This window comes from Pyrgilauda ruficollis, unplaced genomic scaffold (assembly GCF_017590135.1).
Source record: "Pyrgilauda ruficollis isolate IOZ18807 unplaced genomic scaffold, ASM1759013v1 scaffold11, whole genome shotgun sequence".
In the NCBI taxonomy this organism is placed as follows: Eukaryota; Metazoa; Chordata; class Aves; order Passeriformes; family Passeridae; genus Pyrgilauda; species Pyrgilauda ruficollis.
The window spans coordinates 12588916-12614624 of record NW_024509210.1 but is presented as its reverse complement, the minus strand read 5'-3'; the positions used below and the strand labels follow the sequence as shown (position 1 = coordinate 12614624).

At 40.2% G+C, this 25709-nt stretch overlaps 1 protein-coding gene across 4 annotated transcripts; it reads left to right on the top strand.

The window, feature by feature from the left end:
• Nucleotides 1-442: 442 nt before the first annotated feature.
• Nucleotides 443-25316, top strand: HELLS (helicase, lymphoid specific). Of its 4 annotated transcripts, XM_041475103.1 has the most exons (23): nt 443-595; nt 668-789; nt 4370-4492; nt 5803-5862; nt 6352-6388; nt 6481-6545; nt 6994-7035; nt 7854-8078; nt 9534-9716; nt 9976-10119; nt 10698-10894; nt 11583-11679; nt 12611-12772; nt 13287-13429; nt 14568-14706; nt 16210-16293; nt 16381-16500; nt 16839-16955; nt 17856-18015; nt 20233-20329; nt 20537-20613; nt 22290-22376; nt 24007-25316. In XM_041475103.1, exons 1-23 carry the CDS (start codon nt 565-567, stop codon nt 24060-24062), a joined length of 2568 nt encoding a protein of 855 aa, XP_041331037.1. In that variant the 5' UTR covers nt 443-564; the 3' UTR covers nt 24063-25316. The 4 variants fall into 4 exon arrangements, with proteins under 4 accessions (XP_041331037.1, XP_041331015.1, XP_041331045.1 ...); XM_041475081.1 differs by having other exon boundaries at nt 443-789; XM_041475111.1 differs by lacking the exon at nt 24007-25316 and having other exon boundaries at nt 22290-22809.
• The last annotated feature ends 393 nt before the right edge of the window (nt 25317-25709 follow it).

Genomic DNA, 25709 nt, shown 5'->3' with positions numbered 1-25709 from the left:
GCAGCGCCGGGTTCGGGTTTCCCGCCGGCTGCGCTACGTGCGCTCCCGCGCGGGCTCCCAGCGCTCCGCTGCCCTCTCGTGGCACCGCCGGCAGCGCCCGGGCCGTGCGCGGGCCGGGCCGAGCCCAGCAGGCCGCGCCGTGCCCCGCTCCCCGCTGCCCGTGCAGCGCCGGGCACGGCTGAGGGAGCGGGGCCGAACACAGACCCCTCCGGCCGGGGGAGCCCCGGGTCACCGAGTGCAACCCGCGACCGAATACCGCCCGTCGGCTACACCACGGCACCAAGTGCCACACCCGGTCTTTGCACACACAGCTGCACGGAGAGTCACTCCATCGGCCGCCCTGGCAGCCCATTCCAAGGGGAACGGCGCGCCCGGGCCCCGCCGCGCCTGCCCGTGCCCGGAGCCTGCCAGGAGCCGACATGGCCGCGCGCGGGCCCGGCCGGCCGAGCGGGCGGCCTCGCGAGAACAGCGCCACCTCTCGCGCGGCTTGGGCAGCGCGCGGTTTTTGTTCTCGCGAGGCGGGCGGTGAGGCGGCGCGCGCGGGAGTGAGGCCGCGGCGGGGCAATGCCCGCTCGCAACTCGGGCAGCGGCAGCGGTGAGGGGCGGCCGGGGGCACGGCCGGGGGCACCGCGAGTAACCGTGCCTAACCGCCCGTTAATCGTTGCAGAACCGCTGGGAGCCGAGATGGGGGAGCAGGCAGAAGCGGTGGTGATCACGCCGGCCATGCTGAAGGAAGAGGAGCAGCTGGAGGCGGCGGGGCTGGAGCAGGAGCGGCAGATGCTGGAGAAGGTGAGGGGCGGCCCCGCGGCCTGCCGGCTGTGTCGGGGTGCCTGGGGGCCGGGGCCGTGCAGCTCCTTGGGTTTCAAAACAAACAAACGTGAGGAGCTGATAAAGACCGTGCTGTGGTGTATAAGCGCCTTTTGACCATCCACCGGGGGCCTTAATTTTTGTTTTTAAAGGCTAGCGGTGAACTCTTGCACTTAGGGAGAAGCCTCCTGCGTTTTATATGGATTGAAATTTGCGGAGGGAAGATTACGTCTTTAAGTCTGTCGTTCTGAGTCTAAAAATGTGAGGTATAATGCCTATAAAGTGAGCTGGTTTCAAAAAGGGCATTAAGTTCCCCTGTTTTGAATTTCTGTTTGAAACATTAAAGACAAAACTTTTCTGGTTTTGTTTCTCAAAGTGTACATAACACTTCTTTCCCTCTTTGGTTAAAACAAGCTCACCAGCCGAACGGCCTGGGTAGAGTTGTGCAGATCCTTTCCAGAATAAGCCTGGTTACGAGTTGATTTCAGTAGCAGGTATAGTTTATGCAGAAGTGATGAAGTAGCCTAGCTGAGAAAGCCCAGCTAACAAGGACCAGGTTTATGCCCGTCACTGCCTGGGTCACACAGTTGAGCGGGAGCTGCCTGTGACCTGGCATTGGTGCCAGGAGAAGCGAAGTGTGAGCAGACCGGGAGGCGATGTTGCGTTTGTGTACCTTGGTTTGCCTGTGTTACAGGAAATACAGAATGCTCCGGAGAAATGGTTCCTCCCACCGCAAGTGATGTCATCACTACTGTGCCCTTGCTGAGACAAACCTTGATGTTAAGCACTAGTTGATAGTAACCAGCCTGTTTTGGAGTGAGAACACGAGAGCATGGTGCTTCTAGACCCGTGCTGATCCCTTATGTAGTATTCTGGTAACATGATAATTTGTGTTGTGTTTCAGACATAAGGAAATAGAAGCTTGAAAGAACTGTTCTCTTGAATGCTTTTTGGGGAATTGTATTCTAAGGAATCACAGAATGGTTTGGGTTGGAAGGGACCTTAAAGATCTCGAGATGTTCAAGGAACTATGTAATAGACAAATTAGCTGATGGGGTTTTTTTCCCTATCTTAGGAATTGACATATTATTCTAAGGGCCTGAAAAGTACCAGCCTCTAAGGCCTGGAACTAATTTTGATTACTCTTTTTTCCTTACTCTAAGACTCTAACTAATATAAGACTCTAACTATAAATAAGACTCTAACTATAAATCCTAACTCTAAGAGTTAGGATTTATAAAGGTATGTTTTGATGACGCGCTATTTTGTGATACTGTAGTTAGAAAAGAGTATCGATTCTCCCAGAAGTCTCATAATATTCTTTGTTGCAAACAGTAAGTGATGATGTAGCATGTTGGAGCTTCAGGTATTCCTTGATTAGACTAGGAACTAAAAATTTGGAGGTAATACTTCTGGAAGGTAAAGAGGAAACCCCTTGTAGAGCAAATTTTCTCATTGCACAGGAACTATTGAGAAAAAGACTAAAAATTTTAGTTTCTTTCACAAGGACAACTTCTGTAACGATACTGTAATGTGGGGTTTTTTGTATTCTCCATTTCTTGAGGATCCACAGGGCTTACCTCTAGCAAGACTATAGCTCCACTGTCCTGTTTGCTTTATCACCTTTTCCCTGTGCAGAGGCCAGTCAGACCAAGGGGATTTGCTCCTGTAGTTACCACAGGCTTCCTGGGGGCAGCTTCTGTGTTTCCTGTGCTTGTCACTTCGGCAAACCCCCTGCCAGGTGATCTGTACAGCAGTTAAGCAAAGGAGTTGTCAGTTCTTTTTGAGGGTTAATGGTGAAATACCACTGTGCAAATACGTGTGAATGTAGTGTGGTGACCAAGAGTGGCAAGGTTTTGACCTTTTCAATCAAAAAGGGGAAAAAACCCGCTGTCATAAGGCTTTAAGGCTTGAGTCAAAAGGCACAGTGAGATGTCATTAAAGTGCTGTTCATCTTTGAGTTTTCTTTTTTCCTCTTGAAATTTTTGAAGTTGGTCGAGGAAACAGTCCTTCAGTTTGACCAAATAAGAATGCCGTGTTCATTCCTATAAAAAGTGAGCAATAGCAGTTTGCTGGAAAAGTAGGTTAGTTTTAATTATATTCTCTCTTGGCATTGCCATCAAGAGTTGATCTTTCTGAGCTCAGAACTTGTCATCTGAAGGTAGAACCTGGAGTAGGGAGAGCAGAAGCAAAGAAAACCAAGAATGCAATCTCTCCCCTAGAGAAATTGTGGGAATAGATCTTCCTCTCTTAAAAGAACAAGGTGATTGCTAGCTGGTTGGAATTACTTGGAGAAAATCAAGTTTTGATTTCTGGAGGGACGGACGTTCTTCCCCTTTTCAGTGTCTCACAGTGTGTCCCATGGTTCAGGAAATATCCCATTTCCTTACCAATTAGTGTATTTAGTTTCAGAAGAGTCCCTTGTTTTTCTGTGTCTTAGCGTGCCCTTCCCCTTGTGTTTCTTTTGAAGGCAGTGACATAGATAAGCATCTTGTAAAGCTCTGCGTCTTGTCTCTCTGGGTTTCTCTTGGAGATGCTAATTTAAAACTTTTCACTCTTTACAACTACTGTAGACAGGTGGGGGGGAAGGTCTGCCTCTTCCAGGTAACAAGCAAAAAGACAAGAGGAAACGTCCTCGAATTGAGCCAGGGGAAGTTTAGATGGGACATTCTTGGGAAATTTTCTTCACTGAAGGGGTGATCAAGCACTGAGACACTGCCTGGGGAAGCAGTGGAAGCAGCACTCAAAAAGCCGGAGATGTCGCACTTCTGAAGCATCCTTAGTGTAGTGGTTTAGTGGTAACTTGGCAGTGCTGCTTAATGCTTGGGCTCCATGATCTTGGGTCTTTTCCAAACTAAATGATTCTGTGACTTGTTTGGTATCTCGGTTTTGCAGGCAGTGTTAGATGAATGCAGAAGGGTGAATAGTTTTTACTTTTTGGGGGTGTCTTGATATGAGTTTTAAAGAGTAATTTGCAAACTTCTAAATGCACAGCCTTGACTAATTCAGCAGCAGTTGCTTTTAAAAGCATGTGTGGATTTTGTAAGCAAAGTGAGTAGAAGTTACTGTTTTCTTATTGGCAATTGACTTGAGCTATGTAAAACCGTATGACAGTTCTTCATGAAGAACAATATATACAGACAGTTACAAAACTAACTTGGTGTAAATGTACATGAAGGGATATAATAATACTAGGGAAACTGTTCTGAAATTTGTCAGGTAGGGTTTTTTCCCTCAAAAATTTTGCAGACTACAAATAAACCGAGATTTCATTTTGCTTTGGAGTTGAGGCATCTCTGAATCCTTGAATGCCGTGTGCTGCTGTACTGGGGGTGTGTACGGTGCATGTGCAAGTCAATGCAGCCCTCAGTTACTTCAGCCTTACAGCACTTCATAGCTACATGAGAGTCCATACAGTCACAAATCATAGGGTAGGATGGCTGAAAGGAAATGGGTCTGTGTGTGAGACACTTCAGAGTTAATGATTTTAACATAAGCAATGTTTTTTCAGTATAATCACAGTTGTATCTGTCAATGATTGACATGTCTTTTTGTTGGCCAGGCTCGCTCTTCTTGGGATAGGGAATCAAGTGAAATGCGCTATAAGAGGCTTCAACATTTGCTTGAAAAAAGCAACATCTATTCCAAATTCTTGCTAACCAAAATGGAACAGCAGCAGCTAGAGGTAGGTGTGTTCTTGTCTGCAGTGGGAATTCTTAAGGTGCTGTCTGTTTAGGGTTTTTTTCCATCCAACTGTTTGCAGTAAAAATGTTTTTAAGATTGCATTAGTAACATTAAAATCTACTGGAACCTAGTGCACAGGAATGACATGATGTTTTATGTAGTGTCCAGAATTTGTTCTATAAATTAAAAGATGAATCAGGCATGGAAGAACATGAATTATAATTTAAAATCACAGTGTAAAGATGGTATTGATGCCTTTACAGTTCTTTTGGCCTGAATACAAAGAAAGCAGAGTAAGTATTTCAAATAAGAATTGAAGTTTAAGGGAGCTAGAAAACATAGAGGGAGGATAGAAGGTGCAAAGAACTGACAAGTAGGAAGTTGAGTAGCCTGTTTGTGTTATTAACTGAAAGCTGAGGATGAGATGTGCCTTCAAGATGCTAACTTAGACCTCTCTCAAACAATTGGTAAATTACAGTGACCTGAGGCCATGCTGTTGCTGAACAAGAGTTTCCATAAAACAGTGTTACATGTCTTTTTTTTAAACCATGGGCTGCTGAGTTCATACCTAGCTTTGTCTTGAGTTTTTTACCTGTACGTTTATGGACAAGCTTGCAAGATTTTATGCTTAAGAGAGAGGAAAAAGCAGGAAAAGATTAAGAACAACATTTTCTGTAAAGGGACACTGCAGCATAGACTGCAGGAACCTCCTCTTCAAAATACTTCTCTAGTTGAACAGTCAGCTCGAATTCATGGTTATTGTATTGCTAGAATGTGTATTTCAGTACTAAATCTTGCTCCATCTGATAAATACCAAGGTCTTCTACTCTTTTTTCAGGATCCTTTTCCTTTAATAAAAAGCAAAAATAGTAGATGAAATTAAAATCTTAAGTTCTTCAAGACATGAGAGTGGTTCTTTGTTAAAGACATTCTAGGCTACTTACACTGCTCTCTGTTCTGCCGTGAATATGTAGTATGTATAAGTTGGATAAATGGAGAACTTACTGCAGTAGATTTAATCTTCAGGAGTTTGCAATTGGGAATATTTTTGTTGAAATCTTTCTAAATTACTGTATTTAAGTGTTTAAAATACTTACTGACAAGCAATTTAGAGCAGTGGCACTTTCTTGTCCAAATTTTGTTTTATTGTTTTAAACTACGTCAGAACAAACTTGGTGGGGTTGCAAAAACATGTACAGAGTACATGGAACTCGGAATTAGCAATGTAATCTATTGCTTCTGTAGCAGACAGTACTGTTGTGGGTGTTATGGAAAGGCGAGAATTGCATGTGTGGTTTTTATTTTGTTTAGGAGCAGAGGAGGAAAGAGAAGTTAGAAAGAAAGAGAGAGATGATGTTAAAGTCTGCCAAGGTGAGATTAAGTAGCTACTTTGTGCAACTTTCTAAATAAAAGTCTGAAAATTACAATGTTTGTTTTGACCACGGTAAGTAAAATAAGTAAGTTTGATTGTCCAGTGTTTGACTTGCAGGATCTACCTAATACACCATGTTTATTTTAACTGTAGTAGGACTGTTTGAAAGTGCTTAAAAATTGTATACCATGACAGTCATTTTTAGGGGATGTTTTTGACTAGTTATTATTAGAGAAAATAGTTTCAATTTGTCTTGAGGAGTTTTTTGTTTTAGCAATGATGGCTTTGTTCAGCTAAAATAGTGAATAAGTCATAAGAAAAAATAAGCAAGAATTTTTTTTTCTGTGTTTTTGAAAACTGTTTAGTAGTAGAAATGTTTCAAGAAGCTTTCAAAGGTAATGGTAGGAGTCTGATTACATCTTTTTATCTGTGTTGTGATAGTAAAGGATGCATAAGATGATGAACCTCTTTCTATGATTATTTTCCAGGGTCAAAACCCAGTTGATGGCAAAGAGGAGAAATCAGGTGATGTATTAGGCTTTGCCTTTTTTCAGTACTGGTGAGTTTGATTTCCTCAATGTTTGATGCATTGTATAAACTCAAATATTATCTTACAGGTGCAAAAAAGAAGAGAGGAAGAGAAGATGGGACATACAACATATCAGAAATTATGTCCAAAGAGGTATGCCCTAACTATAAATGAGTTGTCTGGATTTTTGTAGCACTTTTAATGAGTGAGCCAATTTCTGTGACATCTGTATTTTAGAGCACTCCGTTCTCACACATTGCTACCAGATATTATCAGCCGTCAGCAGTCTGTCTGTGAGCAAAGATGTATCTAACAGGCAGTGTTGTTTGTTTTTTCAATTCTTTGGGGAGGCAAGCTGTGAAGAGTCTACCGTTGCCAATTGAATTTTCAGCTACCCTTTGTAATTGAAATTAATTACCTGGTGTGTGGCCTTGTTTTAGAGGCACTTGTATGATTAATGCTTTTGTATGTTAAGCTTTTTAAAGCATATCCAGATTGAAAGATGAATGAAGAGATTACATGAAATGCAAATTACCGTGGCCTTTAAGGTTGAAAAGCACATGAGCATGTTGTTTTTTTTTTTTTTTCCATTTGTTTCCAGGAAATATTATCAGTGGCAAAAAAAAGTAAAGTGGAAAATCAGGTATGTTGACACATTATTGCAGTTTAAGAGTGCTAAACCCAAAGGGAGGGAGGGCTTTTTATATTTTATAGTGTATTCTTAAACTTTACCTGTAAATGAACATCTTTGCTAGTTATTGAAGTCCTGAATTAAAGTCTAGAAAGGTGGTATAAATGAATGCACTTAAATACTTATTTCAGTAATCCAAGGTGAAAACTTTTAATTTGTTTTTTTTTTTAAACTGAGTTTGAAGGTCAGTAATCCAAGGTGAAAACTTTTAATTTGTTTTTTTTTTTTTTTAACTGAGTTTGAAGACATTTATACTTTATAGATTGCTAGTAGCTTCAGAAATAAAGGAAATAGGAGTTTATTAGAAAATATTTGTGTTGGTGCTTAAGACTTTAAACCAGTAATTTTTAAGCAGTCAAGTGTAGAGATAACAGGTGAGGTCTCTTTTTTGCTTCTGTAGTTCCAGAGCTGCATGCACAGTGTGAATTGCTTCCTAACATTAGAACAGCTTACAGAAAGGAAAGCTCTTCTGCTTACAGAAGGGAAATTGCTGCATTGAATGCCTGCCTCTGTGAGGAAGGTTTTAAGTCTGTTTACTTTTATGGGTAGAAAATTATAAGCCAAATACCTTCAGTAGATGTCACTGCTCTTGAATTCTAAAGGAGAACAAAGTCTACTCTTGAGTGGACAGTTGACTCTAAAGAAGTCTTTGTGTCAGAGATTGAGTTACTACTGCACATTAAGGCTAGTGTAAATTGGGAAGAAGTATGTCTTAGCAGGCTTTGATGTGCATTCCACTTGTCACATGCTCCTTGACCTTCCTTCTGTAGGATGAAAGCTCTGCTGAAAACGTGCATCCAGAAGACCTGCAGAAAAATGGAGACTCAAACAGTGTCATCAAGGACAGGTTGTGTCAAGCTGTACGACACAGTGCCAAGCACTTTCTTGATCCAGTGCGAAAATTTAACGGACAACCAGTGCCTTTTCAGCAGCCAAAGATTTTTACTGGTGGTGTAATGAGGTGGTACCAAGTGGAAGGCATGGAGTGGCTAAGGGTATGGAAGTAATTGAATTTGATCAGAGTTCTGATTGGAAACTGGTGTGGAGGGGAAAACATATTGGAAGTCTCTGATTATAGTTGGTACAGGGAAGGTGAAGAGGGGAGAGTTGAAAGAGAGATCTTTCATGGTACAAGAATCTGGTGTTGATAAAGTTGTCAAGCAGCAAATAAAATGTTTCAGTGTGGGAAGAATATTGGTGATTCTAAGCCTTTTTTAATAGACTTTCTGGCTGGTGTTCTCCATCTTTCCTTTTTCCATCTATTTTCTTACTCAACTCAACCTTCCTTACAAAGAGTTTGTGAAAGCAGAGCTATACATCCTACTGAGAGACGGTCTTACTTGTTTCTCTCAAGGGCTTCAATACCTAGCCCAGAGGTATTCAAAGATTCAAAGACCTGTTACCTTTGCAGGTTTGACACAGATGAATTTTCGTTCTCTGTATCTTGGAGTCTTAACTAGTAATATTAGCACAGTGTGTTAAAAATGCTATGTCTTTAGCTTCTGAAATAAATAGGAGCTTGACATCAAAATTACCCACGTACTTTTTTAACTTCTACCTGTTTCAGTATGCAAGCTAAATTAAAAAATTTATAAGAATCAAAACTAATTTTAATTCTGCTACTGATCTCATATTTCTCTCAGATCTTTTCTTTCTGTTTTTCTTCCCTACAAGCGTTCACAGTCTGTTTCAACATGCCTAGACTCACCCCTCAAGTGAGTGCGACTGAGCTTGCTCACTCACTTCTGTTACTGGAAAGTGCCCAGTGAAGACAGGCCTCTTCTGAAGGGAAAACCGTTTTCCTTAGTTGGGCCTTCAGTTATAATAATCTCGTTATGTATCTTTATTGAACAGCAGAAAGTGCAAAGAGCAATTCTGTGTCTTTCTGGTTTTTTGTGAGAGGTTGCTCTGCTCTTTGTCAGAGTAGGCAGTGTCTGCACAAAGGACTTTGGCTGGAGCAGGTGGCTGTGCTGGCCAGGAAGTGTACCTTTTTCTTGTGGTGAGGTAGCAACATGAGCTCCATGCCTACAGAAGCTTCTTGAGTAGATACCACTGAAAAGTCAGCACAGTCATTTGGTCTTTTGGAAAGCAGAGCTAAGTGAAGTTTCAGAGCTGGGATGAGTAAAACCTTGGGTAATGCAAGCTTTACTTACAGTTAAAGCGCCTTCTGGTGCAACACTAAATTATGTACTTTCCTTTGATACTGTTCTGTTTTTTGTGCCCTAGTCAGGCACTTAGTTGGCTAGGAGTGCATACATCTACATGAGAATATCCAGCATTTACAAGATGCTTGTATTTATTTTTATAATACAATCATCTTCATCTGTAATATAAAATGGGCCTAGTAGAGAGTTTCCACAGGTGTTGCATTCCTAAAGATCTTTGTTTTTCCAAATGTGTGTTGATTATTTTGCATTTACTCTTCTTTTTTTTTTTTTTCCCATGCACAGATGCTTTGGGAAAATGGTATTAATGGCATTTTAGCTGATGAAATGGGGCTGGGGAAGACAATCCAGTGTATTGCAACAATAGCACTGATGGTGGAGCGAGGGGTCCCTGGTCCATTCTTAGTATGTGGTCCTTTGTCTACTCTTCCAAACTGGATGTCTGAATTCAAGAGATTTACCCCAGAGGTAAAAGAAATTAAGACTTTTATTCTTCTCCCTTAGGCTTAAAAGCACAAATTGTTTAATTTCTATTAAAATTCTTTGTCTTGAAGCTTTCTCTATATAGAACATAATTTTAATTGTAGTTGTTTATGTGGTTACTACAAACTGCTGTGACTTGCTATGGATTTACAGCCTTCTTATAAGAGATCTTGGTATTTCTACTGTTCTCCCATTAGCTTAAAATGGGCATCATAGTCCTGACTTGTAATCTCTTTTTTTACAGATTCCACTAATGCTCTATCATGGAACTCAGCAGGAGCGTCGCAAACTGGTTCGTAAAATACGCGGAAGACAAGGATCACTGCAAATCTATCCTGTGGTCATCACTTCCTTTGAAATAGCAATGCGAGACAGAGCTGCCCTGCAGGTACCCAAGTTCTCTTAGCTCCAAGACTGTGTTGTGCCTCAATACTGATAGCAGTACTTTTGAACACAGTAAAAAACCCCACATGCTGCCTGTACAATAAGTTTCATACTGTAGCATGTATATTGGCATTTATTTCTGTTTCCTTGGTAGTAGTAGCTCTGCAATTTAATGCTTAAGTTCTTCAAACAACATTATTCTAAAAGCAGATAGTTAGAGCATACCTGCTCTTTTTCTTACCGTCCTGTAGGTGATGGTTAAGGATGTTTAGAGCAAGAACCATACTTAATGTATAAATATTGTTGTTAACATCACAGTGGTTGTTTTAGCAAGATGAGTTTCTTGCAGAAGTTCTGTTTTAACCACCTAAGCTTTCTAAAAGGTAGTCACATGAAGCAGATGTGTGGCACTAACTGTTTGGGCTCAGCTCTATTAGTTTGGCAAAGTGAAAAACAGTAAATAGAACCTTTGTAGCAGGCAGAATCAAACAGTGCTTATCTTATTATTGCTTCTTAATTAATGTGACACCTGTTTTGATGAAATAAAGCTAAAATTTACTGAAATATCCTTTGTTTTCATAGAACTGCTACTGGAAGTACCTCATAGTAGATGAAGGTCACAGGATTAAAAATATGAACTGCCGCCTTATCAGAGAATTGAAACGATTTAACGCAGACAATAAACTCCTGTTGACTGGCACCCCCCTGCAAAACAACTTGGCAGAGCTTTGGTCATTGCTTAACTTCCTATTGCCTGATGTTTTTGATGATTTGAAAAGGTAGATTGCAATCTGATGGTGGAAACTATTTCTGTTTGTTGTGTTTGAGTATTATTATGACTCTTTAATAATTAAACTTATCAGCATGTGAAGAGTTGTTTTATGGCATAGTTGTAATCCAGTATGATTATTTGGTGGCAAAGGCTTTGAAATGTGTCTTGCCTCACACTTAGTAGTTTCAGAAAGGAAGGAATTAATTGTTGTCTCCCTAGATAGTGGAAGCTCAGTGAGCAAAGACATGAACATTTGTGCTGAGAGATGTTTGCTTTATCACAAATACCTGGTGCTGCTTTTTGGAGATTCTCAAAAGTGTTGGATGAAGCTTTGTGAGGCTGGCAGACACAGGACCCACGGATCCTTTTCTGTGGCAGTAGGGGGTCAGGTGGAAGAGCACTGCCAAAGGAGTGTTTTGACTAATTTTTGGAAAAAGCTATAACCTAGATAGGATATAACAGATGATAATGAATATTCCAACTAGTACAAATATTTTTACACATCACACAAAACCTCAAGCTTCTGAATTGACAGGTATATTTCAAAAATTCCTCCGATACACCTTCTATTCATGTGAATGCTCTTTTTTTTTTTTTTTTTTTTAAATCACAGGATAAGAGAAGAATCAGTACTTCGTGGCTATTATTGTTAATTATTTTAGTAAGCTATTTTTTTCCTTGCTTTATTTTTATAGCTTTGAATCCTGGTTTGATATTACCAGCATTACAGAAACTGCTGAAGATATTATTGCTAAAGAAAGGGAGCAAAACATCTTGCATATGCTGCATCAGGTTTTCATTTATCCTTCATTTGTATTTTTTATGATATAGTTGTAACATTGACCATTCATGTCATGAAGTGTGCCAAAATCTTGTTTGTGATGCTGAATAATGGTCTGAGGCTTTTATTGTGGCACTTATGGACTTCCTGAGATTTGTAGGGTGTTCTTTTCAATCTTTGCAGCACTTACAAATGCTAAAGGAACAATGTATCTCTTTCATAGCCACTCATTTTTATTCTTGGAGCTGAATTAAGTTTAGTCAAACTTAATTGCAGTTACAGATTTCAATTCGCCAAGAGATTTAATCAGTGTATTTATTTTGTTAAAAGGTAACTTTGAGGGAACTTCTGTAACTTTTAGGTGTTGTGCAGAATACCTTTTGACAAACTATTTATATAATATGGCTGTCTTCAAATTAACACTTAAAGCTCTTTTTTTAAGAGAGTGTGTGGAAGTAAATGCTTACAGACCTATCATTTTTCCATTATAAGCTGCTGCTGAGGGATCTAAACTGTATCTTCTATGTATAATTGTTGATGACAATTTATTTATTTTGGTTAAAGGTTTTGGGCATCTTCAGAAAAACTTGATTTAAGAAATATAACAAACAAAATGAGCAGTTTTGTATTAAGATTGCTTTCAGTTACTGGAATTTGTGAGAAAGGTCTGTAACAGTTACTACTGCACCCCTACTAAGCACTTCAAAATTTTTTAAATGTTAAGGGGTGTGTTTCAACACGTTAGTACCAGCATGTGTGTGAAAATGTTGAGTAGGCATAAGTATTAAAAAACTAAACATATGTGCAAATTAACTCTCGTACTTTAAATTGGCAAAATAGCATTACATCAGTAGGCCTGCTTCTGTGTTGTCTTGTTTTCTTTGTTTTAAACTAGCTGTGTTGACAGCTTTGAGTAATTGTAGTATCTGCTCGCCATTTCAGATTCTGACACCCTTCTTACTGAGAAGGCTGAAATCAGATGTTGCTCTTGAGGTGCCTCCTAAACGAGAAGTTGTGGTGTATGCGCCGCTGTCAAAGAAGCAGGAAACTTTCTATACTGCCATTGTCAATCGCACCATTAGGAAACTCTTTGGAAATAATGAGGTATGTGCTGATGAGGATGTTAGAATGTGCTTGCTTGTAATAGTTCCTATGCAAAACCATATTGGTACTGCTTCATTACCATTGTAACTAAACCTGCTTTTATTCTTAAATTTTTAGTCTGATCTATTTGTTATCTATTTCAATAGTGGCAGTTACTGTGATAGGCCTGTGGCATAGAGCTAAAACAATATAAGTGTAAATATGGTCTTGATTACTTGTAGCTTGGGAGGGAAGGAGCACTGTTTTCTTGGAGTTGACAGTGTCAGCTTAGAATCAGTAAGGTACGAATGTAGCTTTCTAAAATCAAACACAAACTTTCAAAATTTACAGTTGTAGACCTTTACAATTTGGCTGCATGTTCTACCTAGCCAAAATTTAAGCTGCTGAGTCTAAATAAGTGTTGTATAATGCACATCACTGAGGCCTCTTTTGAGTTTTGAGAATTCTTGGATCAGCACAGGCCTTTGATTCTGAAGCTGGCTGCTGTTAATGGTAATGTTCTCATTTCCCACAGGAAGAAGTAGTTGAGTTGAGCTCTACAGGCCGACCAAAACGCCGTAGTCGGAAAGTGGTTGATTATTGTGAAGATCATAATGGTTCACCTGATGACTTGGAAAAATTAATTAGCAGAATGCAAGAGGAAGTAGAAAAAGAGAGGTGCCTGTCTTGAATTTTTTTTTTCTTGTTGTACTGTCTATCTCCCTCTTAGTTTGCTTCCAGTGCTTTGCTTACTGAAATTGATCAGGAAGAATAGCATTTAGTGATTCACAATACTTCTAGCTTTATGGTTTGTTTCTTTGATTTTACCTGGTATCCACTGAGCTGTGATAGCAGTGATTATTGTACCATCACTCACTGGCTCATTAGAGTTACAGTTAACTTCAGGACACAGTTGTGGTTTAACCCGAGGCAGCAGCCAAGCACCACCCAGCTGCTCACTCACAACTCTATCAGTGGGGTTGGGGAAAGAATCAGAAGGGTAAAAGCTGGAAAACATGTGGTTTGAGATAAAGATAGTTTAATAGGGAAGGCAAAAGCTGCACATGCAAGCAAAGCAAAACAAGGAATTAATTCACTGCTTCCCATGGGCAGGCAGGTGTTCAGCCATCCACAGGAGAGAAAGGCCCCATCATGCAGAGCAGTTGCTTGGAAAGACAAACAGTGTCACTCCAAATGTCCTCCACTTTTCCTTCTGTTCATGGCTCTAAATTGGTTGAAAGTCCCTTGGGCATAAGGAGAATCTTCAGGTTGAAAAGTGTTTATTTTGCTAGATTTTTATTCTAGTCCAGTGTAGCCTGTGAGAACAGACAATTAAATCTGTGTTTGTGTTAGATTTGTGGTATGCATGGATCCCTTATGTTGGAGACAGTACTTACATGTAGAAGAGCTAAATATGATTCCTGCAATGTAGCCAAATTCAGGGATAGGCAGACAGCTGATTCTGGAATATCTTGGGTATTGCTCCCCGGGAAACCTGACTGTGGTCTGGTGAGGGCTTGCTTCTGTTCCCTTTTCTGCTGGGTGACTTGAACAAGTCAAATTCTGCTTCTAATTACTACTGACTGCTCTTTTATATTTTAAATCAATAATGGCAAACAGTTATTCCTTTGTTGCCAAGTGTGGTGCTCTAAAAAGTTTTGTCTGGTAATAGCTTTACAGACTATGAGGGATTTTGAGCATGTCACAGCATGTGACTGCATTGCTTGATTTTGTTGTAGGGTTTTTTTTCTCTCAAATATTGACAGCATAATAAGGGAACACTTTCAGTACTAATAAGATGATGTGTCTTTTCAAGGCCAGTGGTAGAAGTGAGCATTCCCATGGATTCCGAGGTGAACCTTAAACTGCAGAATATTATGATGTTATTGAGGAAGTGTTGTAATCACCCCTATCTTATTGAGTATCCTTTGGATCCTGCGACACAACAATTCAAGGTACACATTTTAAAAGCATTAGAGAAACTTTACTCCAGGCATTAAAAAGCAATAGACTGGGAGCTGATGTCAGTAAAGAATGACCTTTTCAATGGATTTGGCACACGCCTCCTATTGAATTCCAGCAGTATACTGAATCATTATATGAAACTTCCTGCAGCAGCAGTAGCAGGGACCTGTTCAGCTGCTGTGCCCATTCAGCCTTTGCACAGTGGTGCCTTGGTGTTCTTCATTGTGGCAGTGCTTTTCCGCTGGTGGAGAGTTATTCAGAGTTGCTGGCTTCCATTGACTCCAGGTGCTTTAGGGGCTGCCTCAAGGTCTCCTTACCAGGGTTATTTTTCAAAACAAATGCTAACCCTGGTGAACTGTTCATGAAGTAAATTGTACACACTGCCAGGAGGTGTTGAAGCGTGAGTTGTTGAAGAACTGTACCAAATATAACAGTCATCTGCTCAGAGAATATAGCATCCTTCCTCAAAAGGGAAGAAATCCAAGTAATATCACAAAGATGGAAATACAGGAAAGTGTGAAATAATTTGAATTGAAAGAATTTTAGAGAGAATATAGCATCCTTCCTCAAAAGGGAAGAAATCCAAGTAATATCACAAAGACCAGATGGTAGTTTAATCTACACAAAGCAGATGGAAATACAAGAAAGTGTGAAATAATTTGAATTTAAAGAATTTTAAAGAACTGGAAGTTGCTTGCACATTCTAAATGTAGATGTAGATTTGTATGTATGTGTAGTCATGTTTCCTATTTGGTGAGTGATAACAGAGCCTGCTGTACTCCAGAGTATGCTGTTGAAGCGTATCAATGTAAAGTACATGCATAAAAAGCAGATTCCCCAGTCAGGGAGCTGAGGGAAAAGTAGTTTGTTGAAAATGGAGACCATTTGACAGCTGACACCATCCACAGGAGTCAGTACTTGCTCAGGAGGATATATTCCTAATTACCACAGTGGCTGCTGTATGTTTCAGACCTTAGAAGTTTCTATTTCCCTGCCCTTAGCCCGTGGCTGGAATTAGATCTAGCAAGCTCTCCTGAAGAGGGGTTTAAGGCAGCAGTGGGAAAACTTGCTGTGAACTTTTACCGCTGGCTGATGTGTAATAACTTGTTCAGTGGTGCCGCTCTATCTCCAGTAGGGGGAAGCCTTGTGTCTTAATTACAAACTGGGAGAGAAACAGCAGCACTATTCCATGAGGAAAAATTAACAACATGAGGGCTTCTCCTTCCAGAAATGGGGTGAAAACTAATTCCTTTTAAAAAATAATTATTTGGGCATATGAAATGGTGGAGTTCAATTTAGTTTCATTATGATTTAAGTGATTCTATGTTGTTTGCTTAAATTAACATTACTTCCAATAGTATGGCTTTTAGTTAAGAAAATGGTGCATGCTTGTCTCAGTGAGATTTCAGAGGGTTTTTGTTGGTGCTTCTGAGCTGGGGAAGCCATTGGTCTCCTTCCCTCCTAATTTATGGTCCCCTCTTCCCTGTTCCAAGGTTGATGAAGATCTAGTAAAGAATTCAGGCAAGTTTCTCCTCTTGGACCGAATGCTTCCAGAACTTAAAAAGAGAGGACATAAGGTAAAGCTGAAGATTATTGGAGGGATGAGATACAGTCATCTCCTTAGGAACAAAAAATGTTATTAAGGAATCTTTCTGGTTTTGTAGGTCTTGTTGTTCTCACAAATGACTATGATGCTTGACATTTTGATGGATTACTGTTACCTGAGAAACTTCAAATTCAGTCGATTGGATGGCTCTATGTCATACTCTCAGAGAGAAGAAAATGTAAGTACATGGGCATGCCATGTGAGCACATCAGCAAATTCTGCTTTTGCCATGACACTGGGATATGATTTTGCACAGCACTTTGCCTTTAATAGGCAAAACATGTCTATGCTGAAAACAGTCTTCTGCCTTTGTATCTGCGGCTCAAAAACACTGAAGCTGTAAAGTGTGCTGCTAACCATTACCTTGAGGTATGCCTAAAATGCAGTGCTTCTTAAAACCTCTGACAGCTTGTGTTGTATTTTCTGTGTGTTCATCTTTTTAAACAGGTCTCATTAACCATTAGCCATGTTATGTTTGGTCCATCTACTTTTTTTAATAGATGAAATCTTTTCCAGATGCATCAATTTAATACTGACCCTGAAGTCTTCCTGTTCTTAGTGAGTACAAGAGCTGGAGGCCTGGGCATTAACTTAACTGCGGCAGACACAGTTATCATATATGACAGTGACTGGGTATGTTGACAGATTGTGAACCTAGTGATAGGTGTCAAAAATGCTTTCTCTTGCTGCTTTTGATAATCAATTATGAACCTATTATGGTATAGACCATTTCTATAACCTTAATGAGGTGTTATGTGAAGACAATAGTAGCATGTTAACATGTGCAAACATTTTGTTTGTGAAATAATACAGCCTCATTTGGAAAGTCCTGGGTTACTGAATACAACATTAGAGTTGGTTTCTGAGTTTGCCCCTGAGTTACCAAAAGCAGGAGTTTTTTTTGGTGTTGTCACTACATTTTCTTCTTTTTATTACTTAAATTTGAGTGTAGGTGGACCTTTTATGGGTTCCCTGTTTACAACAACTGCCATGTTAGTATCAGCTCCATGAATTTCCTCTGTGATTTGCCATATGTGTTTTAGCTAGCTAGGATTCTGCTGGTCCTGTAAATCTGGAGGCTGAAAAAGAAATGTTGGGAAGGAAATGACTGAGGACCTCTGTATCTTCACTTTAGTTTAGTAGACAATGCTGCTATTTTCAGCTTCAGAAACAGCTGAAAACTTTTAAAATACCTTTTCTTATCCTCTAACAAAGAACCCCACCACAAACCTACAACTAAAATTATCATCTAAGTCTGTCATATTAACCATGTCCACCAGTAGAAAATTGCAGCACACAGTGCAGAAGCAGTCCAAGCTGCTTGGGTTTCTCTGCCTGTGCAGCTATAACAGCAGAGCTTGTCACGGACAAGCTTAAGAGTCAAGAGGGGTAGAGTTGTATAATACACCACGTTTCTTCTGCTTCTGCACTGACTCTGAGCTCCCCATTAAAAATGCTGCATGTAGTATGTCCTTTAAAAAAAGGATAATGGCCTAACTAAATTGTTACTGCTTTATTTCTTTATCTACTCAGAACCCCCAGTCAGACTTGCAGGCCCAAGACAGGTGTCACAGAATTGGTCAGACGAAGCCAGTCGTTGTTTATCGTCTTGTGACAGCAAATACTATTGACCAGACGATTGTGGAGAGAGCTGCTGCCAAGAGGAAGCTGGAGAAGCTCATTATCCATAAAAGTTAGTATCTTTCTCTTAGGACTTCATGTCAACACGTGTTGCTTTTTAAATCTCAAGCTGTAACAGATTTGAGTATCCTGTTTGCCTCTGTCCAGTGTGTTATAACCACAGAAGTCCAGTCCTGTTCAAACAACTGGCCAGTGCTAAATAGAAAAATAGTCCTTGGGTTTATGTACAGAACAATGGTGATTCTTGTGATGTTCTTGATTATATGGCTTGTCATACTCAAAAGTCTTTAGAAAGTGATTGCTTTCAAGTGTCCCTTTTGGGGACGAGTTTTTCTTGTACAGATCCTATAGGAATCCTGCTTTGTTTCTGTAGCTGTTGTGACATTTGGACTGTAGCTCCTTATATATAGCAATTTTCAAACATTAAGCTCACTTGCAGAATTGCAATTCTTGCAGCTTGGCTGCTGAACAATAACTAGTTTTATATCAAACTTCAGAGGAGGCTAAAACTTCTCATCATTCTTGTATTCTCATATTGAGGGGGAACAAAGCCTTTTCATAAGGGCAAAAAGCCACACCTCTTTCTACTGCACAGTCAAGCCTAAGCTGTGGTTTGCCTCTGATTCTGGATGATGTTATCTTTGATAATTACTTTATCCTAGCATTAGCCTTTTTCTTTGTAATCTTTTTGCACTGCTGTCTTGGTGTGACTGCCAGGGCTGCCTCTTTATAGGCACGTTATTGACCAGTATACTTTCTTGTTTTTTATTTTGTTTTTAATGGTTTGATAATGGTCCAAACTGAAGTTAAAACCCAAGCAGCAAGATGAGCACAGAATGGGATCTAATAGGTGACTGCCATGTACTAAGGCAGCACTGGAGACTGGGACTGCTTGTACTGGAAGGAAGATAACTGTCAATGCCTTCAGTTTTGCAATAAGTTCAATATTTATCTTGGCATCTATGGGTGTACCACATGTAAATCTTGCAGCTTAGGTAGGGGTGTCACTTCAGGAAACTTTGGATTCATTGTGTAAATGTAAAGCTGATGTTATGGATCCTGTTATTGTGAATATCTGAAAAGTGTTGGAACTTAGGAGAAGCAAATGAGGAAGGAAAATCATAAAACTAACTGTGTAGGGTATATACAGTACAAATACTGGAGCTTAAGAACTGGATTTTGTTACAAAACATAGATTTTTTTTTTTTTTTGCCTTTCCTTCTCGTGCTTCTGTTTCATTAAAAAAGTTGTTTGGGAAACTGTAGTATGGCAACTTGAGACCTGCATGGCACTATTTAATACCATTAATATGAATGAAACTGAATGAAACTTAGCTTTCAGTTTGTGAAACTGAAAGCTAAGGGAGAGACATCACTAGTAACACATGAAAGCACCTGGAGCATGTCTGTCAGTGCTGTAGATGTTAATGGGAGAGAGAATCCTATAGCTCAGACTGCTCTGGAACTTGAATCTGATTTGCACTTCACAGATAAACTCAGAGTTCTTGAAGGGAGATGGGAAAAGATGTAGGGAGGATTTCTGAAGCCAAGATACAGGAAGGAACATCAGTGTGATGAAAGGAATCAGTGAAGACACATCAATAAAATGGGTACATATGTTGATAAAAACTGTGGAAACTTGGCACAGAACAGCAAGTCTTGCCAGTCTCCTTGAAATGAATGACCGAGCTTGACTTCATGCTCAGCTTTGGTTAGGTAATACTCCTGTGTAATGTTTTTTACAGTTGGACTGACATCCAGATTTGCTGTAAATAGGTGCTAGCATAGTCTCAAGCAAGCAGTCTGTGTCAGGGGTATTGCTTTGTCATGTCTGTCTGTTTCATTATACTGAGGCTGTTCTCTCTGCAAACCACATTTTTCACATATTTCGTGTCTTGTGGTTAATACAACTTACTTTGTTTTAACCAGCTTACAATACAAAGGGAACAAACTTCAGCATCCACCATATAACTTTATTTACAATGTTTTTACTGTAAGTAGAACTAACAGCTTTTCTGCTCTGTGTGTTCATGTGGGCATGTTGAATTGGTGTTTTAATCAGTTCTTCTGCATACTACATACATGTCTACATACATACACATTATAGAAAGTGAAAGGCCTGCATGCAAACCTTCTTGTACCTCTGAGTCTGTTAGTGTAAGGTGTGTTTATATGAGGACTAAAGCAATGAAACCTAGCATTAGTTTTGATATTCAACAGTAATTTGTTCTAGTCTCTATGTGCTTTCTTAAAATGTATTGTTTCTACAGATCAGTTTAAAGGTGGCAAATCTGGCCTAGCACAGTCAAAAAGCTGCCTGGACCCTCAGGAATTGCTAGAATTACTGAAATCCAGAGACTATGAGAGGTATGCAGATTTCATATTTTCTTGGACCATGAGTTTGTTACTTGTAACTTGCAAGCAGCTGTCAAGAGCTCTCTTGTCTTATGAAGTGGTATGTGGATCTTCATAGAGGAAAGGATGTCCTAGGGATTCTGCTGCATGGGAAAACTGACTTCTATGTAATGCTAACATGCTTTTATCTTTATTGAGAGATTATTTCTTCTTTAACAGGGAGGTTAAAGGATCTAAAGAGAAAGTAATCAGTGATAAAGATCTAGAGTTACTTTTGGATAGAAGTGATCTTATTGGTAAGTCTGAGTTCTCATGTTTTCTTTATTCTGTTCCTATAATAAATAAGTAAATTCATATTTTGTAAGAGTTCTTTGTGTGTAGAAAGCTGCCATAGCTTCATTTCCCTACAGCTGTGTTGTCCATTTGACAAAGGACCCTTTGGTCCCTTTGTTGACATTTTCAATATGGTTTGCTGGAAAAGAAGTAACAGAACTTAGACAAAAGTATTCCAGAAAACCACATTCAGGCAGGCTGTGCCCTGAGCATATTGTGAGTGACAAGCATAGATTAGGAGGTGTTCTGCAAAGCAGCTTTCAAGGAGAGTTGCTGTAATTGATCAAAATAGAAATTATTCTCAGGAAAGATTTATTCCAGCAAGCTTAAAAAATGTTCTTTGATGCTGTCATAATTCAAAATACATTTATCTGACATTGTCTAACATTTCTGGGAGAAAGAAATGCATTTCTGGGAGAAAGAAGTCAAGTCTAACATTTGGAAGAAAGAAATCCAGCTTTTGAGAGTTCTCATGGCTTATCAGTGGACTGGCTATTTAGCAAAACACCCCAACCAAACCACAACTCTTTTTTGAGGTTGTCTGCAATTTGTAGTGCTTGATCAGGCCAAGATACTGTTGAAAAACTCTTTTAACTTTCCTGAGTGGAAAAATTCTTGTCCAGTTCATAGATCTGGAATACTTTTGTATGATTTGTAGGTTTAGTATGCCTTGTTTCCCTCAACATCTTTAGCAGAACAAGACTCCAAGCATAGGTACAGAAAAAAAACCCCCAGTCATTACAGAATTTAGAAGTAAAAATTTTAGCCTTAAATAAGTATGCTGTGTGTAGTTTGCGTAAAATTAATTTACCTTAGCAAACTTTAGGAAAAAAAATTAAGCCATTGTTCTGTAAAACTGCTTATTTCAGTCAACTGGCTGATAATACAGAAAATTATTCTTGATGAATGAGTAATAATGTTTATATCTTTACGAGTTCAGACTGTGAAACAGTCTGATTTCTCTTTCAAGTTGAAGAAGGTGCTGTTTATCTTGTGTTATTATTGTGCAACATATTTATCGTTGCTTTTTTTTTCTTTGCTCTGCTAATCAAAATTAATAAAGTTGTCAAAAAATATTAATACAAAGATATTAGTCTGGCATCATATATTGAATTTTTGCTATAGCTAACTGCAGTTAGTGCTTGAGAAAGCAAAATTCCAGCTCCCACCCTTGTAAGCCATAATTATTAAATTTATATAAATATAATACTTTTTCATTAGCTTAATATTCACTGGAAGGGCAACAAAGTGATTGCAGTTGCCAGGAAAACAAGTTTGCAAGTCCTTGAATTTTTGGAAAGAATATTGCATATCAGAGCTGTAATTTTATATTTCTCCTGGTAATTTCACAAAATAGGTTTTCTGGGTAATTTTTCAGGAAAATGAGATTAGTTCAGGCAGATTTAGAACTGCTTTTCTCCATTCAAATTTAGCCGGAGATGCTGGAATTTTTTCCTAGAAGCATACAGCTGAAAAATATTTTTGAATACAATATTCTAGTAGCCAACTGTTGATGAAGAAGCAAAATTACTTTATCAGCTTGTTCTCCAATTCTGCAAAATGATTTTTTCAACTTGTTTTCCAAATCTGTTTTCTACTACACCTCTTATTGTTGACCTTTGATTTGTTTTAATCTTAGATCAAATGAAGGCCTCTGAAAAAATGAAAAAGGAAAAAATGGGTGTCTTCAAAGTCCTAGAAGAGTCATCAGAGTCCAATGCAGAATGTGTGTTTTAATATGCAAATGTGGCCTCTAGTCTTTCAGATCTTCCAGAGATGTCACTTACGCTTGCTGGTCCTCGATGCTGACTTTCCTTAAGGCCTTGTTCACATCCCTTGTGTTCTTCCAGTGAATTTTAACACTTTCTAGACTATATTGCAGGTGATAGTGGTAGCTTTAGTAGGCTTTCATAAAGAAAATGGGCATGTTTCACATTTGCAGCTAGTTCTTGTACTCAGTGGTATAAACTGGCAAATTTGTTTAAAAAAATCTTCCTGTGGAAGTCCTAAACCCCTGGGGTTTTTTAAAAATATGGTGTCAATTATAGTATTATTTGGAAGGGACAGAACATGTACCTTTGCTAAAGCCCTTTGTGTAGCTTCTGTTTTTAACTTCTGAGAATTATTTTAATTAAATAAATATCTGTTTTGTTCTAAAAGTCTGTGGATTTTGGCTTCTTAAACAAGCAAGGCTGATCCATTAATTCACACTTTCCTATTTATTTAGCACATTAGCCAATGTCATACATTTAAAGAAAAACAAATTAACCCCACGAAACAGCAGAAAAAACACCCACACACAAAACAAACCAAAAAGCAATGAGCCTAAAATAGCCTAAATCTTTCTGGTGCAGACATTACTTATGTATTGACTGCTGGTCAGCCTGTGCAGCTGAGTTGCCCATTTGAAGCAGATGTAGGGAGCTACAAAGCTGTTGAAGAGTCTGGAGCAGATTGGAGTGACTGAGGGGGCTGAGGGTGTTTAGCCTGGAGAAGGGAGTCCAGCACTGGACACAGCACTGGATGAATCAGGCAGCTTTTAAACTTTCACCTCTGGTTTGTCTTTTCGGTGTCATTTAAAAGCTGCAGTCATGGAATTGCAGCTGGAGCTGTCACAGTTGCAGTTATGCTCATTAATCTGGCATAGATAACACAGAAAAAAACCCCTCTACCAACTCAGACTTTAGAAACCACTTTTCATTCATTTCATGATCATAATTACTCTATTGGCCTGATAGAGAAGGGAATCTTATAGTAGCAACAGATATTCATACTTACCTCTAAGGAACAGATAAATCTGTTAATGAGTAAGCTGACTTTGATCTTTGCCTGGTGAAAGCCCCGTTTTGTTGGTAATTGCTGAAGACAAAAGTTTCTAATTTTTCTGTTCAGTTACTAATTACCTTGAGTAATACAAAGTCCAGCATGTGCCTCTCCTGGGGACAGCTGAATACCTGCCTGCCCATGGGAAGGAGTGAATTCATTCCTTGTGCTTAGCTCGTGTGTGTGGCTTTTGTTTTCCCTATTAAACTGTCTGCATCTCAACCTAATCTTGTTAAAGACAATAGTAAGTGACAGCTGCTCCCACACAGCCTACATAACTTTTGAAGATTGATCTGCCCTGCTTAACCTGCAATATGGTGCAAAATCAAAGTAATTGGTGTTAAAAATGTCAGATTGTGCTTTGTGCTGTGCTGCCCACCTTTGTGAAACACTCCCTCTGGCAGGATGCTCAGCCACTCAAACTGCCCAACACGCCTCACATAGGAACCTTTTATGTGTTCTTACATTATTGATAACTTAGACAGCTCAGTGAGGTTGCAAGGCTATTTAACCTATTTTGTTATTGTTGACAGACTGCAGATGCCAACTGTTTAACTCCCGAGGAATCTGGAAAGTCAGACTACAGTGAACACTGAAGTTGTCAAATATTTTGCCCTACATCATAAAAGATAAATACGTTCCTTTTCTCAGCCAGCCACAGCAGAGAGTGATCAAAGTCTTCAAGTAACAAATGTGAACTTCCTCACCTAACCCATTCCCATGTAATAAATTGGATCAACTCTGGTATACACACTAGAAACCTACACTTCCAGACTACTCCACAAATCTTTTGTAGTCCCCGAGTCCTGTGCCAAGCCCCTGCAGTGTTCCCAGCTGGGCTGCCAGCCTGGCTGCAGGAGCTCGGGCTGGTGACAGCCCATGGCCCTGCACAAAGCAGGGCTTGTCACCCGTTTGCAGGGTGGCGCTGGGTGGGAGGGCAGGGAAATGCCAGGCAGGGCCAGGCTCTAACGCCCTTGCCCCCAAAATCATGAGCTTTTCTGTAATAAGTTCTGTTTTGCTGACAGACATTTGTGTGCAAAATAATGTAGTGACTTTGTAGGCAGTGGAGGGCTCAGCCCAGGCTCCAGGGCCGGGACACAGAGCTGCAGATGGCCTCAGCAGCCAGCATTTTCCTGGGGGAGCCCTGAGCCCCCAGCCTGCTGAGAAAGCAGGTGGTGTGGAGCAGCCACAGTCCCACTGCCAGACAGGAGACCTGGTCCACAATACAGCCAGAGCAGTTTTTGTCTTTAGGGTCACTCCTTCACCCCTGCAGGTCTGCTTCCCACCACTGCACCTGCTTATTGTGCTGTCCCTCCTGCCAACACTGCAGCACAGAGAGCCTTTCCCTATGGAAGTGTGCTGTGGAGAGGTGAGAATTAACCCTCCTAAGCAGTAGTGAGGGGAGACATCATCCCAGCAGGAAAAAAATCCCTCCACTCTCACCTTGGAAAAGAGCTACTTGTGTTACTGGAGTTTGGGGAGGTCTGTGCTGATGTGTGCCAGCGGCCCAGAGAAGCCAGGCTTTTCCCAGGGATGATCCAAACAAAGTTGGCTGGTGGAGCTATGGCAGCCTTGCTTGCTTGCCTCTGCCCATAGAAGGAGCCTGAAGAGGCTGAACTAAATTTAGCTGGGTTAGTGAACTAGTCCCCTGCCCAACCTGCCCAAAAGCTGCACTGTTTATCTGAACAGCAGGAGGCTTATAGGCTTGGTGTCAGGTCAGCTTTACCTCAGATGAGGATTGGGTTTGGGGTTGTGGTTTGAGCTTGGCTGTTTTGGTTTATTAGCTTTTTGTTGTTTGGGTTTTTTTGGGTTTTTTTTTTTGTTTTTTTTTTTTTTTTTAATACAAGGCAGCTGTGCTGTGATTCATTGTGAAGGAGAGGAAACAGGGTGCAGCAATACAGCATTGCTGAACACCGACAGGGCTTTCCAGGGCAAGGACGTGACCACGTCTGTAGGTGTTGCAGATGCACCCACTAACTCCAGGGGCCCTGTGCTGGCCACAGAGGGTCTGTGTGCAGCCATGAACCACCCTGCTGATTTCAACCACTGGCAATCTCTTGTAAAGGAAACATGACACATCTTACAAACAGTTTATTTTTACATGATTAAGAACAGCCAGCCATCATCTCACTTAGAGGTGTGAGAGAAATAACCACTGCAGGCCTCCTCTGTGCTCTACACGGGTAGAGGTTCTGCTTCTCAGGCACCATCAGCCCTTTGTCCAGGGCACAAGGGC